Genomic DNA, 20,602 nt, shown 5'->3' with positions numbered 1-20,602 from the left:
CCCTCCCTGCCTTGTTGTTTCAGTGATGTAGATGTTCACTTTTTCACTTTCTAAATTTCTAGGTTAAAGGCCTCATACAACCCTCATAAAAGATAAAACTTCACAGAAAAGATAAAGTACTCTGTGGTCTTTGAGCACTTACTAAAGCTCCGAAGTACAGGCCCATTACAGCTGCCCATGCTCAATAATCTGTTCACTAGCAGACAATGCAGAAACATTTTCATCATGCATTTACCCAAAAGCAGTGTTTCAGTGTTAGACTTGACCGTTAATAATTTTTGAAATGTAATAATGGGTGTTCCTTTTCCCTTCCCGTTCTTGTCCTTGCTAGTGAGTTGAGAAAATCCATTTGCTTTGTGAGATGGGAAGGTGTTCCTGGTACCATTGTGTCTAGTACCAATTCCTTTGAAAACACAACAAAACCATGCAGCGTTTTCTATTAATCAAGTGCTTAATCAGAGACTTTCTGTATGATTAAAAGGTTTCAAATTGTCACTAAGATGTCTTGATCACACTTTTCCAACAATTTTCAGTAGTAGGCACATCTTAGTAGCATATTATTGCATACTATTGATTTTCTCTGTGAGTCTACATTAGGCAAGTCGAGACTAGAGGCAAAACAAAACCTGTGTACAGAAGTTGGATCTTTGGCACTGTTTCCCCTATAATTTACTTCTGCTGCATAGTAACGCTTGCTAATTTAGAGGTAGTCAAAGATTGTTGAGGTAGTTGGAAAGGTGACCTGTTGTGGTAGAATCTCTATTCACTGATCATCTGTGAAGAGGTAGAGTTAAATGAACATGATTTTAGCATAGCCAAAAGGGAGTTATATAGCTGCTTTCTATGAATGTACTTGGATTAAACAGCAGAATGGGAAAAGAGGTCTTTAAATTCAAGAACCGTCTTAAAATAAACCATGATAGGACCTGAAAGTTAGGATATTATTTCCAAGTCAGGAGTGTGTCTGTAATAGCTTTTCTGTGGGCCCTATGGGAGCTAACAAAAAAAAAAAGTTACTTCATAGTTGAAGATTGACAGCTTCATAATAGGGTTGATATTATGTGATTGCCTGTGATAGTAGAGGCTATTCCAATAAATCAAGAAGATTCTAGAGAGTTCATGGTTATAACTTTCCTTTTTCCCCTCACCTTTGGTGTGTTTGTGAAGTTTTGGTTTATGATTCACTCCACAGCCCCCACTGTCTTACTATGATTTCGCAGCTTTCTTTTTGTAGATCTGGCTTTTCATAATTTTGATTGCTGTGTCACTTGCACCACCTGTTTCAGAGCAAGCTCAGTCATGGAATTTTGGGAACTTGCATGCAGTACCTCATCTGTTGTCAGACCTGTTTCTTGCCTTCCTCACTAACACCAAAGTTAAAATACTTCATTTATTTATATGTAAATAGGGCCCTAATGAACCTAATCGGCATAGTTATTTTCTGTACAACTGTCTGAACTTATGTAGCAGAAAAACTGTCTTTCGCTTTTATTAGTGCAGAGCTAAAGAACAGGAATGATTTAATTCATAGGTGCAGGGTGGTAGATCGAAGAGACTGGGTTCCCAATTCCAAATATTGCTGTAAAATTATAATACTATTTTTTTATTCATATAAAAACTTAAGCTTTTTAATGTAACTCTTTACTTGTAGGATGCTTATTTTAGTTTATATCTAGTACGTATTTTGGCCGTAATAATGGGGAAAAATAAACTTTTTCTAAGCATTGCTAATCACTTTCATAGCTATTACAGCTGCATAAGGAGATCATAATAAGTACTTTCAGTTATGCTTTCCATTACATAAATTAATGACATGACTGATGCTGCAGTATTATGGAGGACTGTGCTGTGATGCTTACCAGACAGAAAATCTCCTTAGAGATTTGAGTTGGACATCTTGAAGACAATGCATCATATAAAAGTAAAGAGCACAAAGTAACCTTTAGCTAAGCAGACACTTAAAATTTTGATGGAATGCAGTTATCTCTAAAGCTTCTGTCTCCTGTTACATCACTGGAGAACCTTTCTCCATAAAATCTTACAGTAATAGTAGTTTGTTCTGTATGCCTCTATTTACTTAAGTGTATGTCTATATATTTTTGTGTATAAAAACTCCATAAACTTACTTCCTTGTGTTATTGCTACTAATAAAGTCTCCATACTTATATGAGGGAGAGGAGACATTAGTATCTTTCCTGGAATCTACCCTGTAGAACTTCTGCTTTTCTAGAACAGCAAGTACTACTAGCTCAAGCATATATCCTATGGTCTCAAATGCTTTAGAGATCAGTGATTAATCTTCGTAACGTTATAATGTAGCCATAATTATCTTAATTTTACATAAGGAAAAACTGAAGTTGAAAGGTTTTGACTTATCCAGGATTACACTGATAAAGTTACCCTATCCAGGATTAGATCCCCTCTACTTTGTCTTCGTAGCCACTGGTCTGTCAGACCATAACTGCTGTTGTCTTCTAGTACAGCCAGGAGAGATCCCAGGTTATAATACTGCTTGGATTAGCTCGAAAGAATTGGGAAACATGGGGAGTTGATGAGTGAGATTATGTTAACCTTTTCTGAAGTTCGTAGGAGAAAAACTTTTTGTGTTGAACATGTGCATTTGAAGAAATCAGCTCAGACACAACATACCTGATTGACGTACCTTTTGTTTAGATACATGATGGGTATGCCTTGTCACAAATGTGTATTAACATTTAATGTCAACTAATTAAGTACATGGTTGTTGTTTGTCTCCTTCCAAAACAAATTTGCTTCTTTGTTTAGGTAATTTCTAATCTGTGTATGCCTGTTAATGCCAATTAATTACAGAATATTGCTGCTTTTTTTTTTTCCAGTTGGTGTTATAAAAAGACCATGTTTAATATGAAAGCAGTGAGCAATTGGAATTTGTCTGAAAGGATTTATGGTTTTTTGAATTGGAAGTGTAATGTAAGAAGGATTTAAAATATGGCTCTTATCAGTGGGTATAATTTAAAGTTTTCATTAGCATATTTTTAGTCAACATCCATATTTATGACTTTGCATAAGATGAGTATTTTCTGCAAGCAAGAACAAAACTTGTTGAATTCCCATCTTATTAATTCTGTCATGGAGTTTCATAATAGCATCTGTTTACTTTTGAAGTTCTGATTGTGATTTTAATACGTTTTAAAACACTCAGTCGGCATTTTTTCTCAACTCAGTGTTTGGAGTTTGTTAATATGTCTTCAGCTTCTATATCTGTTTTTGTCTCTTAACTATTTTTTCAAACTTAAACCCAATCTCAGAAAATACATAAAATTGATTTTCATAATAGGCGTGTATGTCCTTTAAATCCCTGCCACTAAAGTGCTCCCATCAAAGTGAATTCAGCGGCAGCAGTTACAATAATGAATGGATTACAGATCAGTGGGCCACCATTAAAAATGGGGATACAGTATAATGCAAAGGGTGAAACAATGCACCTTTCTTGAAAATTAAACCCTCCTTTAAAAATCTGGGTTTTCAAAGTTTACTGCCAGGAAAAAAAAAAAACAACACAGCAATAAGAATGTCTTGCTTATTTTTTACTGCATTGCTAAAAATTCCATATATTTGAAGGACTTATTTAGGTGTCCATTCAGTTATTTTTCTACTTTTGTGACTGCAGTTTTAAATAGAAAATCTTCCACTTTGCAGGCAGTGCTCAGAGTGTGACCAGGCAGGTAGCAGTGACATGGAGGCTGATATCGCCATGGAAACCTTACCAGATGGGACCAAAAGATCAAGGAGGCAGATTAAGGAACCGGTGAAATTTGTTCCTCAGGATGTGCCACCAGAACCGAAGAAAATTCCAATCAGAAACACGGTAAATGGTGGTTGAGTTGTTGTTATGCAGCTCATAATAATTTTGTTTAAGATTACTTATGTTTTGGACATTTTTAATTGTGGGGTTTCAACTTGCTTGATGTTCTATTTTTGTTATAAATTCCTCTGTTTACTGTTTTAGTACTGTTGTTATATACACAGTATCACTGAAGTAAAAAGCTGGGAAACACGGTACTGTGCTGAAGAGCTGTACAAGCTTTTCTTTTTACCTGGATCACAAAGTCCTCTGTTAATTGCAGAAGGGAAAATTCAGTTTGCACTTAAATTTAACCTTTGCAGCTGTTTTTCACCTGAATAGTCAGGATTCTTTGTTCTTGTATGTTCAGATTTAAATATATTGAATTGCCAATTACAGGTGTAAAGTAATTAGTAATTTCATTGTGTACAGGCAACCTGCTGACAGAGGCTATCACAAGACCCTGTTATTTTGGTTCATTTAACTTCCTAGTCTTCCTAGTCATTATATGTTTTCTGAGATTTTCCTGGTGGATGGTTTTTAGAGAAGAGAAGCAAAACATCTTCCTGTACTGATGCAATATTTAGCATATTTCTTTCATTTAAAAGAAGAACTTGTTTGTTAATCACTGTGCTCTAATCCTTAAAATTTTGCCCTCAAACTTGCTCGTAAAACAAGACTGGCTTTTCATGAGTGATGTATCACATCGCCTATAAAATGTACATGAAGGTGTCAGGTGGCTTTTAGGCCCATTTTAGGGAATGAGTAATTTTCCTATGACCCTTTGGACATGAATAGTAATTATATATAAACTGGTGGTTCATCTTCCAACACACTTGTCAGTATTAGGAAATACTTAAACCCTCTCACATTTGGGTTAGACATAGTTCATCTCTCATGCAGCACAACTTCACTTTCTGTAGAGAGCTTTCCAGACTTGTTATGCTTATCCTAGCAGATACCATACTTAACTCTTCTGAATATACACTGATAGGATTCAGCAAGTATTTTCCTGACTTAACTTTAAATGTTTGCTTTAATCACATTCCAATATATTTGGACTGTTTGGGCCACAGCTTTGATTTACTCTAATGGCTTCCTGGTCTATGACTAAGAACTTTAAGAATGACTGAAGCCAAAATGATTAATTTAGCTCAAACTGTTAGGAATACGTAATCCAAAATTAAATTTTCTGAGCAATTGAGAACATCTTTGTAAAGGACAAAGTTTTGGGTTTTTTTCTTTCTTTTTCTCATTGAGGGAAAGTCCCCTTCTTACAGCTGTCTGGGTAGGTTGAACTGACTGTTGTCATGCTTATGTTCACACAGAAAGAAGACTTACCTGGTGATTATGCTTACTGAACCCTTTCGATCTCCTCTCCCCTTTTTCTTTATCTCTCTTCTCTCTTTTTATACCTAATGTAGTGGTATTGGGGGTGGGGATTCATAATTATGGGACTATAGAGACCTGAAAGTATTGCAGGAAAGACATTCATAGTAGTAAGAGACGTAACAGTGATATAAGACACTGCACAGAAACCCATAGGAAGAGAAGATTTGTTCATTCGAAGGCCCGTGTAGTAACTGCCAAGCCTTTCCATTCCTAAATGGAGAGAAGTCTGGTTGATCTGCAGTCTTCCCCTCACATTGTGATACTGATGTGCTATGCTGCTGCTACACTGGTGATTTGACATGTCATGTGTGAGTATATCTACACACATTGTAATATGTAATGCAGCGATCAAGTTTACTTGGAGTGGACTAGTACGTTGGTGTTGTTCAGCATTGGACTGTGGAAAATTACTGCTACCAGTCTAAGAAAAATTTTGTTCCTCTGCTTGATATTTTTGTGGTTTAGGCTCTTTCAGTTTTCTCCAGTTCTCTGCTTTTCCACGACATACGAATTTGCAAGATAACATCTTTGTTTCTCTGTGGGCAAGGTTCCTCTGTTGCAATTATTTCCACTGGTCTAGCTTTCCCATAGGTGACAGGTTGTTGCTGCTTTTTTCCCCCCTTTAAATTTCCTCCTGTCTTCTACTTAACTATGGAAGAAGACATTCACACCCTTGACACCACCTGGGTTTCCTTCTCTGAACTAGGCTGAATTCCTTTTAATGCTTTCATGATCTCAGTGCACTTAGGCTATATAACCAAATGAAGATAGTAGACTCCTGAAGATTTATCAGATACTTCCTGGCAGTATGAGATTCCCACTCATCTTTGCTATGAACCCAGGAAAGTTTGGGTTAATTTTTATTGCTTGTTTGTTTTGGGTTTTTATTAAGAGAATACTTTTTCATTCGTTAGGTCTGGGACTGTCTGTATATTTGAGGGAAAAAATCTAACCTTTGAGCAACTTCTGTATTTGAAATTGAGTCTGACTATGCAGAAATACATCAACAACAATCACCAGTTACTGGCTCTGTGCTTTATGTTCTCACTGCTCAAATATGCTTAAAATAGTTTAAAATAAAGAAGAAAAATCCATTTGAAAATATACTTAGTCCTCTCTTCTCTGTGTACTTCATGTCTCTGGGCATGTTTTATTCAATCTAATTTTATTTCAGAAGGAATTGGCAAGCCTGCTTAGCTAAACGGTGTGTAATCAGCCTTGCTTACAGTTGTAATCAACAAGTGCAATTATAAGACTGTTGAATTGTGTATCTGTTGCTCTTAGGGGAATTTCCATTTGTTTTGCATGAATTTATCTTGAATTGATACAATTGAAAGAAGATTTTTGTGCCACGTACTGAAGAGAGCAGAATGCATCTTACATGTTTGGATTTCATTATAGTGGTTTATCATAGTTAACTCTACTTTGTTGACAGAAAGTGTGAGTAAGCCCTAATATTTTATTTTGATAAAGTTGCATTAGGTGTTACTGTTTACAGGAATAGCTGATATCTGTAAGACATTTTGTGCAAATGCATGTGGTTAACTGAGGCTATATGCTAACTATATGAAAAAATATTTCGTGTTAAGTTGTATTTTCTGAATTGGTATTTTGCAATCAGCTTGTACTGCAGCTTCTATTTGGTAACACTGATTTCAGAGATGATGAATGATAGACAGTTTCATGAAAAATTGGGGTTTTTTCCTTATTCATAGTAATCTATTTCCTGATTTCTTCCTGCTTGGGTTGTACTATGAAGAGGAAAAGACCCTTTTAGAAGTATTCATAATTCTACCGTTTCTCATCCAATCTGATTATGGTTGTATACTTAAACCCTGCAAACTATTAATATTTTTAATAATTTCTTTTTGTTATCCTTCAAAGACTGAATTAATTGATGTTATGAATTTTGTTTCCTAAGGATAAATTGTTTTTTAAAGAAAACAGTGGTGGGTGAGTTCTTTCCAGTTTAAATGTAACCTTGCAATTTCCTTTTGGTTTGGATTATTGGAAGAAATAATAAGGACGTTTACTTGAAGTTCTGCAACGTCTACTGTTTCTCCTTTTTTCCCTTCATGAACTTGAGAGGTCTTTTCAGATTTCTCTCATCCTGAGTCTCTTAAGTACTTTGCCTTATATCTGCGTCACGATATTCTTAGCAGAGATTCAGAGTGGGATGCTTTGCATTAGTCTAAAGGAAGCACCTTTTCATACCTTCAGTCTGCTTGTGCTAAAAGCTTGGCTCATAACTAATTACTACCTGGGAAGAGCTGTAAGGAATGTTCATATTCCAACTCGCTGAGAGGGAGGTGAGACTGTTTAATGAAAATTCAGGTTTTTTCCTGGGGACTACATTGTGCACTTAATTCTAATCTTGCATTAGAACAGTAATGGCCAGAGACCGGTGGCAGTTGGAGTACACTAGCATTTTCCATCTATAATTTGGAAATATAAGAGAAGTAAGACTGAAATAGGCTATTCAGAGTCAGGACAGTGCTTCTACCTTGTACAGTTCTTTAATACTGTGTCAGGGCAGTATTTTGCATCATAATGCTGTGTAAGCTTTTTAAATCAACTCTGTGAGTGCTCTCTAGTATCTCCATATCTGGAGGATATTTATATCAAGAAGAGCAGCTGTTTCAAAGACAGTGGGAGGACATAAAGTCCAGCCATTTGGACTTCATTGTTTTGCAGAGAGTGCTTATCATACTGTACATCAAAATGTTTCTAGAATTTAGACGCATACCTTTCTGATTTTAAGGTTCCTAAGACCATGTAAGAGAACATGCCTAAATGCACAAGGATAAATATAAACATATCAGAATTCTACTCTGAGTATATACAAATTATAAATGAATGTAAATAGACAAGACATTAGGCCTTTATGCTTTAATGTATATAGTACAGGGGCTATATTTGTGTACAGAATTTTATGCTTATACATTTTAAGCCGTATAAAGTGATATTTTAAATTTTCTGAATTTCAGTGCGTAATTCTTTAAAATAGCTTTATTTAAGATCTATAATTTTATCATTCTAATTTCATACTTTTTATAAGCTTTACAAATAATTATTTCTGCTGCTAGGTAATTTCAGAGAAACTAATAGCTAATGATCAGCTAATAGAAATTAGTATTTAATCTGCGTAAACATTTTATATTTTTTAAAAATCTGAAGATGTTTTTTAACATTCGCTTTTCAGAATTGTACAATATTTTCTTATGGGATATTTTTCTTTTAAAGATTGAAAGTGTAAAATTGTTTAGTTGGAAAAATATTTAGAGATATGGATAGAGCCTTACAGCCTTGCAGTTGAGAGATTAATGTTTTTTATCTACTCAACCATGTATGTTTTCAGAGCTCTTATGAGGCAATCGATATTTACAAAAATCTGCTTTATCAAATTGCCTACTTCATTTGCTATCCTCAAATAAAAAAGAACACAGAGGCTATTGTTTATGTAAGGTGTCACTGCTAAAATAACTTTGTTAGTCTGGTGTCATGTTTTTGCAGAATAAGTGTTCTGTCCCTTGAAAAAATTAACTGTTAAGTATATTTCTGAGTATTTCTTGACTTTAAAACTTCATGAGATGTTTTACTTACTGTATGTGCTGTGTCCTGGAAGTGTAATTAAGTTTCTGCAAGAAATGCCACATACATGCACATCTTCTAAAGCAGTGTTGTGCAGCTGGGGTTAGCTGTGTGCTGTAAGAAGTGGTAGCGGATGGTTTTTCTTGTAATTACAGTGTATCCTTTGACGTTAAGTTTATGTTGTTGCATATTCCATCCTCCAACAAACACTATCAGATTCTGGTACTTTTAATGAGCATATTGGGGCAGGGGATGGGAGTTGGGGCTGGGGTTTTTTTGTGTGGAAAATTCCATTTCTTGTTCCTTTTCATTAAAAGGAAGTACCTACCTGATGGTATAAAGCTGAAAAAGGTTTTTTATAAAGGCATTTTGGGAACTGAATAGTTTGTTGGGGGATTTAAATAAAACCTTCTGATCTTCTGATACCAAACTTATTTTCATTTACTAAAACCTGAAAATCTGATAGCTTTTTTCTATAATCCTATACAATTCAAATGAACCAACAGGGATTTTTCTGTTTAGCAACAAAAAGTCTGTATTTTGGGGTAAGAATTATTAGCCAACACTATGCTGTTCATTCTTTGGAACATGGAAGAAACCAAATCTCTGCCTTAGTTTTAAAAAATAATAAAAATACTGACAAAGCACCTACAAACTTTTTATAGCACAGGGAGTTGTTGTGTATACTTGTTTTCTTGTTGTGTATACTTGTTGATCTTGTTTTACAAATAAATACTGTTATTTAGTATAGATTATTATTTCTTGCTTTTCTTTCAAATAGGAAAACATAGCAGAGGAGTGGGTTTGAGTTGTTTTTTTTTTTTCTTACCAAATATATTAAGAGATAAACAGGATTGCTACCTTGTATTAACTGAGGCATTTCCACTGAAGTGGTTTCCAAACATCTATTGTGTAACTTATGTGGTGTCATAGGTGAAACTTTTTTATGAAAGATGGCCTCAGGAGGAGAAGAGAAAATCAATTCCAATTTGGATGTAAGTATCAGTGCTTCATAAAAACAGCAAATAATTTTAAAACACTTACACTCTATACTTACCAGTCATAATTTTAGTTAACATTGTCAATGATTGATCAAGTCTTCTAAATAAGTGCCTGGAAGACCTTGAAAGGCAACTATAATAGTAGTTTTGACATAGTAAAAAAGAAATTGCTGTCAACTGAATGTTAATGCTCTGGAAAAAAATAATCAGGAGTTACTCAGCTTTCTGAAACTTAAGGTTTTTATTATAAAGAACATTGTAAAAATATTTTTTTTTCTTCATCACTGAATGTAAAAGCTCATCTGAGCCTATAACGTGTCAACACAAACATAAAAACTAGATCAATCAGCTTGTCAAATATGTGGTAGTGTAGGACTCTTTCTTTCAGCTTGAGGTCAAAGTAAGGAAGAAGGGAAGTAAGATAACTAGGTGCAGGTCTTCCACAGTGCTTGAAGACAATAGAGTATATCAGAGTTTTGCATTTTGTGGTTAGTTCTGTGGTTTGGTTTTGGGTTTGGTAGTGGCGGTGTTGGTTTGTCTGAGATTTGATGATTGTTTTCGTTCGTTGGTTTGTTTAAGAAAATGGGGGTGAGGTGGCAACTGCATGGATAAAGATCACTTCTTTTTAATTTAGCAAAGGCATGAAGAGATGGACATGTTTCAGTGATGTAATATCAATATCCCTGTAACTAAAAGTAACTAGCATATCTGTCACTTATGCAGATAAGAGAATTTAATTTAGTTTTCTGGAAAAGAATGACTTGTTTTAGCAACATCTGCAAACTGACTTTTTGCCCTCCTGCTTCTGTTTCAGTTTTCCAGATATATGTGCTTTGAAGGAAATTAGTGTTAAAAAGTATAGAAAGCAATCTTGCTAGTTCTCAAATTCTGTTATATGTATAAATCTTAGAAACAGTAGTTTCAAGTTAATGGCCAGATTCGGGGATGTTGCAAAATTTTTGCTTTTTGAGAAAATGAATCATAGAATTTTTGAGGTTAGAAAAGACTTTTATCCTTTAAGAGCTAGACTCCAGGATCTTAAAAGTTCTTAAGAGAATGGAAACTAAAAAACAAACAAACAAAAATTATAATTCTTCATAATTAACCCTCATGGTCAACTTGTTTCTCTGTATAATCATATTTTGAATTTCTGCTGTTTCTTTTTATCTGGGAGTTCCCTTTTTGTTACTGCCAGCTTTGCAGAAAATTAAGTAATTATTGCAGAAATAGATTTTGAATAGTAGTGATATGTACCCTTTAAGTAGTAGTAGTGTTATGTACCATTTTTGATTGTATTGAGCGAGTGTGCCATCTGGTGTCTATATAGCTGTCCTTACCTTCACGTAAAATATTTACTCCTGTGTGGTGTCGTTAATACATTATTTTTTTTTTACCTGCCTTTCAACAATGCAAAGGAAATCAAAAGGATTTTTCTAAACTGGCTTGATTGTAAGTTTTTCATTGACAAGGGATGTTTATAACATTGAACTCTTAAGTACTGGGTAATATCATCTATTAAATTGCTGTTCTGGAAAAATAGGCATTGTTTGTGTTTTAATGGGAGAGAGGTCACATTGTCTGTGCAGTTTCAACCTGTGTGATGGTTTGTTGTTTTTTGGTTTTTTTTTTTTCTTTTTCCTCAGGCTTTCAAAAATCTATAATAGTTTCCTTTATGCATGCTCTTGATAGTGCAATGATTTCATTAGGTTACTTTTTTGGTACTAGTGGAGGTTTTCCCAATTCTGTTTTCTGAGAGCTTTGTGCTCTGCTTATGTTTCATATCAGAGTCACCATCTATCCTGTAGTAATGCAATGATTCTTTGCCATGACCTCTTTGTTTGGAATGATTCCATAACATTCTAATATTTACTGATTTATTTTTGGGTTTTTGCCATTAGTTTCTCATTAACAAGTATGTGTTAAAGGCTGCATAAGCGAGAGGTTTAGGGTTAGAAACCTTTTTGGTATGTATCAACAAACCATAGTTTGATAAAATGTAAAACTGTGGAAGTATCATTAATATTAGTATGTCAACTCTAAGGTGACGAAAGATTAAAATTAAAATGTCTAAAGTATTTAGATAGGAAACGGAATTCAAACATGGTTGTATTCTTATACTGGTCCTCTCCACCGTGTGTTTCATGTAGCTACATCATGTAGCTTTCTAGAGCAGTCACCCTAGCTGCAGATCAGTCAGGGAAATAAAATCAAATATGGCCTATTTCAGAGAAGTGTCAGACTTACAGATCTAGAATAATCAAATTATCTTAAGTTCTTCACATTTGGTCCTCTAATAATTAGAACACCTACAGATTTTTTGCACAATAAAGCTGTCATAGTAGTTTTACAAGTCAGCATTTTAATCAAACTTTTTAAACGTGAAATCTGGGACTAGTTTTGAAGTATTTATGTTAAATTCTCAAATGAAAATGCACACAGCTTTCTAATGGTATCATGTGCCCCCGAACTACAGGAGCACTTGAAGTACTGACTGAATATCCTGTACTCACCTTTGTGAAAAAAAAAAAAAGTAATACTTACTTCGCTGTATTAGCACTATTAGCAGTACCAGAAACTCAGTGCTGAAAAGAAGAGCCCTATGTATACGACAGTAATGTTTCTGTGACATGTAGGACGTACAGAAACACCAGCATAATAAGTATTGTCTTTTCATTGAGCAGAGGCATTACATGCTAACAGAGTGAAATTGTCATGCAGAAATCACCATTGATTTTTCTGAAAAGTGACTGAGGAGATCAAATCCAGAACCATGCTAGTTCACTTTATGCGGAGTAGACTTGAACGATTGGCACTGACTAGAGACGCTTTCAGTATTTCATATTATTTTCCATTTCTTTGTAACACTGATAACTCCTGTATATCTTCTTAGATAGAAGAAGAAATTACGTAGGTGACAGTAAAATTTTTTTATCCTCCAGGAGCACTTCAGTAAATGCTCAGTATTTAACAGGAGCATATACTTGTGACTCTTGGGAATTGCCTCCCCCCTTTTTGTCAGTTGACGAGTTCTGGATTGTGTTGACTCCTTTTCTTCCAGCTGACATAGCAAAACTTCTCCAAGAGCACATTCTGCCTTTATTACAGCCATAGTGATTTTGGGTCATGTGGGCACCTCTTCTGTCATGTTCGCTGTTCTGCTTGCATGCTTGGAAACTAACATGTATCAACTTGTTCCATCTGTGAGTGATGGCAAACAGACGTTTCCTTTATGGCTTTGCTTTGCTGCTTTGTTTCACAGAATCGCAGAATGATGGGGGTTGGAAGGGACTTCTGGGGATCATTGAATCCAGCCCCCTCTGCTAAAGCAGGTTCATCTAGAGCGGGTTGCACAAGATTGTGTGGGGGTGTTTTGAAAGTCCTCCAGAGGAGGAGACTCCACCACCTGTCTGTGCAGCCTGTCCAGTGCTCTGCCCCCCTCAAAGTTTTTACTTGTGCTGTTTCTTTTGCTGTTATGCAAAGCCTGTTGCCTTTCACAGAGTGTAGGATTCATCCTATGCTTTTATCCTCACAGATATCTTTCATTTGTCTCATGTACAGAATTTATTTTTCTGAGAACATTCAAAATGTTACAGTCAATGCACTGTTTAATCTTTATCATTTTACATAGTTTCATAGTGTTGTCAAGTTATTACTGAGCTGCTTATAAACAACTTGAATGTGAAATATAAACATTTACTTAGCTTTTCCAGAAATATCAGAAATAATGTGGCCAGCAGGAGGAGGGAAGTGATTGTCCTCCTATACGTTGCACTGGTGAGTCCACATCTTGAGACCTGTGTTCAGTTTTGGGCCCCTGACTTCAAGAAGGATGTTGAGGTGCTTCAGCATGTTCACAGAAGGACAAAAAAGCTGGTGAAGAGTCTGGAGACCGAGTCTTATGAGCAGCTGAGGGAACTGGGGTTGTTTAGCCTGGAGAAAAGGAGGCTGAGGATAGACCTCATCACCCTCTAAAACTACCTGAAAGGACTGTAGTGAGGTGGGGATTGGTCTCTTCTCCCATGTGACTAGCGAGAGGAAATGGTCTTAAGTTGCACCAGGGGAAATCTAGGTTAGAGATCAGGAAGAACCTCTTTACAGAGAGGATTGTGAAGCATTGCAACACTGCCCAGGGAGGTGTTCTGTCCCCATCCTGCAAGTGTTTAAAAGATGTGTAGATGTGGGGCTGAGGGACATGGTTTAGGGATCCTGGCAGTGCAGGGTGAATGGTTGGACTCGATCTTAAAGGTCTCTTCCAACCAGATGATTCTGTGATTCTATAACAGTGGAAGGCTGCCCAGCACAAATGGATACTTTTCGTGGCACGAAGCATGATGGTTGAAAGAAACCTATTTTTTATTTATCTTTCCCTTGGCTTTGGAAGTGTATGCCCTAGTCCTTCTCATGTCTTTTTTTTTTTTTTTAAGAGGCATTCTCTAAATGTTAACTGCTTTGTCTTATATATTATGAAATATATTTTACAGAATATTTTAATAACTGCCAGCTTAGATCACTACAAATTAGATTAGATGGGCAAATGTTGGGTTTTTTTCTACTGCTCTTTCTTTTCAGGTTTGATATCTGTTTGCATGTCATGTCCATCACTGTTCTGTGGGTATCTTCTAATTGTTTCTGTGAATTTTTAAAATGTTGGAGAGGTAAGAGGCAGGGAGGGTTTTTTTCCAAATTTTGAGTGCAAAGTCAGAAGTTAGTGAAATAACTCAGAAGAATGGTTTATGTCTTAATACTGTGGGATGATTCTCCACCTTCCACAGATGACAAGTTTTGAAGTGAAAGACCAAAAGGGACATTGTTAATATTTACATTTACCCAGAGCATTAGTCTTTTCTGAGGGAGAGCATTAGGACTGCTATGAAGGCTAAACCTTAGTAGGGTATTCTTGGAAAAGATGGCTTCCTTTTCACCTCAATGATTTCATTGAATCAGTTTAAAAATACTTGTGTTTTATGCTTGCATCTTTTAAGTCGTTGATCTTTCTTGGTCTGCTCAGATTATTTTGGGATGTATTGCTGTCCTGGTTTGAGTTAGAACAGAATTAATTATGACTCCAGTCTGGGACTTTCCCAATGCCTGCCCTGCAAGGTCAGTGATGATGGTGACGTAATTGCCCTCGGGGCAGGAGTGGTAGTGTTAGGTTGGGTTGAGTTCAGTATTGGGTTTGTATGTTGTATTTTTGTATTTTATTATTATTTTAATTAGAGCTGGCTTAGTTTTCTTTTCCAGTCTGTAAGTCTTTCTCTCTTACTCCTTTTCCCCTTGGGGGGTGGGTGGGGGTGGGGGAAAAGGGATTAATAGAGAAGCATCTGTCATTCCTCGAGTAAAATAAGATGCTTTTATTTTTTCTCTTTCGTTTCTGTTAAGTGTAAGGAATCTGCTTTATGACACGGCAGCTAGATCTTTTAACTACTTCTGTCTTTCAAAAAAGAATAGCTTTTAATTTGATTTTCTAATGAAAATAAGTTATGCAGTTGCTTACTGTTCAAGCAGCATTTTCTCTAGTAACCTGTTGACCCATTATTGCAAGGTTTGATAGAGAAGTATGTATGCCAAAGATAATTAAGTTCTTGAGTATTTTTTAGAGCAACTGGATGGGAAGATTGAGTGCTGAGTAAGGGAGAGGCTTTACTTACGAGCTTGGTTATCCTTTGGTCTCTCACTGTTCAGTGTAGAACACGTGTTGTTTGGAACTTGTCCTTCCATGTCCTCACTTTAGTTGGGGTACATAGAGAGAACTTTGGGATATGAGGGGAGACATGATTTGAATGTAGTAGAGAAGGTGAGGTTAAGAAGTCAGTAGAGAAGGCGAGGAGTAGGAATATTATGGTATAGTATTAGGAAGTTGAATTTGACTAGTTTGCCTAGTTTTAGCATCCATGTGTTTGTTTATTTTTATTGTTTAGGGGCCCTAATTGTGAAAGGATATGAAATGATAAACAGTATCTGCTTTGTGAGTCATGATTATGAACTTGGCATGAGTTCATCTGATTTTCTTCTGTAGTTAAGATTATATAGGATCAGCCTATATATAATTATCTCTTTCACGGGCACCCCCTTGTCATGGGGAAAGAGCTTGTGTGCTCTTGTAAGGTTGAGAGCTGTGCTGGTGGTGGCATGTGCCTCCGGTAGGGTCTCCCAAGCCTGACAGGTCTCAACCGAAGGGTCAGACAAAGTGTGTCCGTGGGCAGGATGGGCTCACTAGCCTTCGGGCAACCATCCTAGGAGAAGGACAACTCTGACTCCAAACCCGGGCAGATGGAGCTCGTTTAGCCCTGTAAGGCATCCATCATCTAAGAGAAGGATACTCTAACCAAACCTACGACCTGAGGACTTTGCTGTCACCGTCCAAGCTCACTAGGCCCTGGCAGATGAACCTCAGGTGTAAAGGGTGGAGCCAGTTCCGCACACGCTGCGCCTCACCTAAAAAATCTACCGCGCAGGTCTGAAGGGTATTCTCACATTTGCAAGTCGCAGTAAGCGTGGGGAAAACCCTTCCCAAATCTTTGTTCACGAAGCCAGGCCATGATATATAACTATAATCTGTTTGCCAACAGAAATCTTTTGAGTTGTCTGTGTAGTAATGTAGGTGCCTGCCTGGTGATTCCATTGATGCTGTGGGATCTAAAGCTCTGTGGCTGGAATATTCATGTTAATAGCAGGGAAATGTCTGAGCACTTGTCTCTTGAGTGCACATTAAGTGAATTCCAGAGTTGTGCAAGTATAGAACTTAGTATGAGACACAACCAAAGACTTGCCAGTCAGCTGCCATTAAATGTCAATGTTTGAAATAATTTTTTACAGAACCTTTTACTTCTACATGTAGAAATTACGTAGTTACATCTTTTGATCCACATTCCATTGTTCAAGAGTCCTGTCCTATGGTGTCATCTTGTGGCAGTTGCCACACATGGGTTGCATTTGTCTAATCCAGACCTAGCTGTGTTTTGTTCTGGTCTGAGCTGTCTCTTTGAAATGGTTGCTATTTTAGAGCGTATCTATCTTTTGCAGTGAAACAATAAAACCTGCTGGAATAGCTCTGGTATTGATGGGATATTTGCTTGAGTGATGATTAACATGAAATTTTACTTTCCTGACTTAGTATTTGAGCATTTTGGAAGTGCAGGGACAGATTTCACAAAACTGCCTTGCTCCCTTTTATGATATAGGGAAGTCGTAAATTGAAGGTTTCTCTATAGTATTGAGTTATCAAGTGGTTTGATTAAAAAAATCACTGCCTTTACATGCATCTTACACTGTATTAACATCTCTTTTTCCAAGTGAGGTCTGAATATGAACAAATTTATCTCAATTTTAGTATTTACCATTGGACATATATAACAACACTGTTTCTTTAAGCTTTTATTTCATAAGAAATCTTAAATTGCTTATGGCAAGTACATGCAGCTCTAATATTTGATGTTTATAATCTCTGATGTTCTGTATCTGAGCCCTCTAATGGCAGAAATTATTCAAATGAAAAACACTGGACAGAGTAATGCAGGTTTATCTGTGAACCTGTAAGGTAACTTTAGTGAATACGTATATAAAATTACGAATGCCTCATATCAGCTATTGCTGAAAATCACAGAACATTCAATTTTCAGTTGTGAATTTGTTATTTTCCGTTGTGAATGCTGGCAATGGTATAATGATTTTAAGCAGAAAATTAGGATTGCAAATATGTTTAAATGTGGAGATCAGTTCGGAAAAAACAATAATGTAAATTCTGTTACTTAAAAATCATATAAAATATTCTACAAATGTGTATGTCAAAGGTGTTGATTGTAATGTTCATTTTATAGTGATTGTCAAAGATTCAGGTATGTTTGAGGGTTTAGAAATCTAATGGAAGCATAATGAGAGTATAGTTTAATGTGGCATTCCTTGTTATACCTCACACTTTATATAGCAGATAGATGAAAACAAACATTTTCTTGACGAAGGTGACTAAAATTATTTATAAGTTTTGCTGAAGTTTAAATATGATTCAGCACTTCTTAAAATACAGTTATTTACTTGTAATCTTTTCCAGTTGGGGTAAAAACCACTTTCACTATTACCTATATATCCAGATTATGTATATGTCAGTTTTCAACATGGCATTACTCCGACTGTACAGAGCATGTATTACTGTCTTTTGTTAGCTAAAACGTGGAGAATGTGGACCATAGCACTGCATATATCAGCATGCACCTTCACATCTCCTTTATTTATAATCTTTAGACAGCCGCATTCAGCAGGGCCTACCTGGCTTAAAATTATCAAGGTTTAGAAGTGTTTTTAGGACTGTTGCCAGACTGTTGTTGTCAAAGTAGTTATATAGGCAATTAATGTGCTGATGTCTCGTCAAACTTTTGGGGTCTATTTTTAATTTACAGTGATGTTGGGTGTAACATGCCATTGATGTGTAGCCCATGTTACCTCTAACATTACACTGATAAATTCAGTTACCTGTAATAAATCGTTTTTAACAGATTTGGAAACTTAAGTACCCTGTGTGGCTTGTGGAAGGTAGAACCCCTCAATGATGACTGTATTAATAAATGTATAGTAAATATTGATATGTATTAAATAGATAAGGTTTTACATTTTTTTAAAAAAATTCTTTGGGACAATGTGAAAAAGAATCTCAGTGGTAAAGAATTCTAAAGAGTCACAAAAGAGACTAGTGTTTTGCATTCTGCTACATTCCTTTCTAACTTAACTAACTTAACTCTATAGTTAACTCTTGCCTAAAAAAAAAAAAAAACCAAACATCCCAAAGTGTGTATTATTAACATGTGCAGATCAGAACCTGCATAGCTACAGGGGTGTAGATGTGTTGAAGTGGCAGGTTTACTTACAGTATAACTGTATATAAATCTGTTGAACAGTTTAAAATAGTGAACAGTCTTAATTTGAAAAGAGGTCCTTCAAAGAGGACCCCAAACAGGAGGAGCATGATATTACTAGCCAATTTGGAAATGGATTTATGGCTGCTTGTGATTCTAAACTGGCTTAAGATTTTTTTATCAGCTGGTTTTTACTTTTTCTGAGATGAGCACTAGCTGCTTCAAAAAAAGTTTAGAACTCATAAAGTAGGCAGGCTTCCTAAGGCGATGATTGTTTCCAGAAAAACAAGTGGTTTAAAGTTTTTTTTTTTTTTTTTTTTTTTTTTTTTTTTTTATTTGTTTATTTTGTTTATTATCAATGTATCAGACATTATGGGTTAGTGGAGTAGTCTCAGATATTTTTTACTTTCCTTCCACATCCTTTCTGATTTCCTTTCCTTGTTAAACAAGGAGGGGAGAGTGTGGTATTGTCAGCTTATAGCAGTTATTTGTCACATGGAGGTTATAATACTGCTATTTGAGGGATAAAAACATAGTGACTGAAACTGGACTCCTGTGAGTTGCATGTAGTTACTTGGAGCTGTGTGTGAACCTTTGTTGTTTGCTGTGAGAGTCCATGGAAACCTCCACAATGTTTGTATTTTTTTGGCCAACTGCAGTACTGAAATAATTTGTATTATCCACTCCATCTGTTGTGTACCAATCATACGTCAGAATACGCTACAGCTTTATGAGTATCTGCCGTACACCCATTATATTAAGCTTCAGTTTGAAAGCTGTAACTCTTGCTTACTCCTCAAAAGCTGTAAATTATTTTCTGTTTCTATTTTGATGAATTTTTTCTTTTTTTAAAAAGAATCTTATTACTTGGCTTACAAATAGAGCACTTCCAAGTGCTCTAAGGAATTTACTGTAATATACTGTTCATATCAATTTTCAAATTACACATTTTAGTAGTAAGAAGTTTGTGCAAAATCTGTAAGAGATTTATAATTCTGGTGTCAATCTTTCTTAGAATAAGACTCAACATGCTCAGGTCAACAAACTTACTCATATTTACTTTTTTACTAGTACTGTAGATTTATACCCAGAATCTGAAGCTGTTGCTCTAACATTGGTTATTGAAGTTGTCTTGCGGTGATTCTGTACTTAATGCCTTAAATTATTTCCTGCAGTATGTTTCTGTTGTTGTTGTTGAATAAAAGATAAATATCAAAAACATTTTGTTACCTAGTATTGAATTTTAAATATATTTTCTTCTAGAGAACTAGAGGACGAAAACGAAGCTTTGTGCCTGAAGAAGAAAAACCTGAGGTTGGAATATAGTGTTTTGTTTGTTTGTTTTTTTTAACAGTTTCTCAAAAAAAATTAAACTTCAGGCTGAAGTGTTACTTTCAGTGCTACAATTGAAAATATTTACTTTCCTTTCCTCCTTTCCCCCCATTCCTTTCTTTTGCCTTCTGCTATAACAGGAACGGATTCCCAGAGAAAGAAGACAACGGCAGTCTGTTTTACAGAAGAAACCCAAGTCGGAGGATTTAAGGACTGAATGTGCTACCTGCAAAGGGACTGGAGACAATGAAAATCTAGTCAGGTAGGTTCAATACTCTGACCTCATAAGGATTTGAAGTTCCATCTTCTTCACTTTGTCATTGTGATTATAACGAAAAAAATGTGCTTTGTTTAAAAAAAAAAAAAAACCAAACAAAAACTTTTTTAGGGGAAACATTACGTCAGAAATATTGACTTAATTCACTTATTGACCTGCCAAACACATTTACACTGTGGATTAAGATGTAAATAACCAACATAATCTGTTTTTCTAACATAAGAATTAATTTTCTATTGTCAGCATGAATGTTTTAGAGCACATCAGGAAGATAAAACAGCAATTTAATGATATTAAAGCTACAGAAGTATCCTAAAAGCAGTTAAATTAGCATCATTAA

At 35.7% G+C, this 20,602-nt stretch overlaps 1 protein-coding gene across 1 annotated transcript; it reads left to right on the top strand.

The window, feature by feature from the left end:
* Positions 1–3,733: 3,733 nt before the first annotated feature.
* Positions 3,734–20,247, top strand: LOC104495740 (PHD finger protein 14-like; the record flags this gene model as incomplete). The annotated part of the gene is made up of 3 exons (XM_010138749.1): positions 3,734–3,847; positions 19,917–19,967; positions 20,126–20,247. Coding segments are annotated over exons 1-3 (287 nt in total), but the record flags the coding sequence as incomplete, so codon positions are not given.
* Positions 20,248–20,602: the final 355 nt, after the last annotated feature.

The sequence above is a fragment of the Buceros rhinoceros genome, unplaced genomic scaffold (genome assembly GCF_000710305.1).
Source record: "Buceros rhinoceros silvestris isolate BGI_N320 unplaced genomic scaffold, ASM71030v1 scaffold1716, whole genome shotgun sequence".
Taxonomy (NCBI): domain Eukaryota; kingdom Metazoa; phylum Chordata; class Aves; order Bucerotiformes; family Bucerotidae; genus Buceros; species Buceros rhinoceros.
The sequence above is the reverse complement of the archived record's forward strand: the minus strand, read 5'-3'. Positions and strand labels throughout refer to the sequence as shown.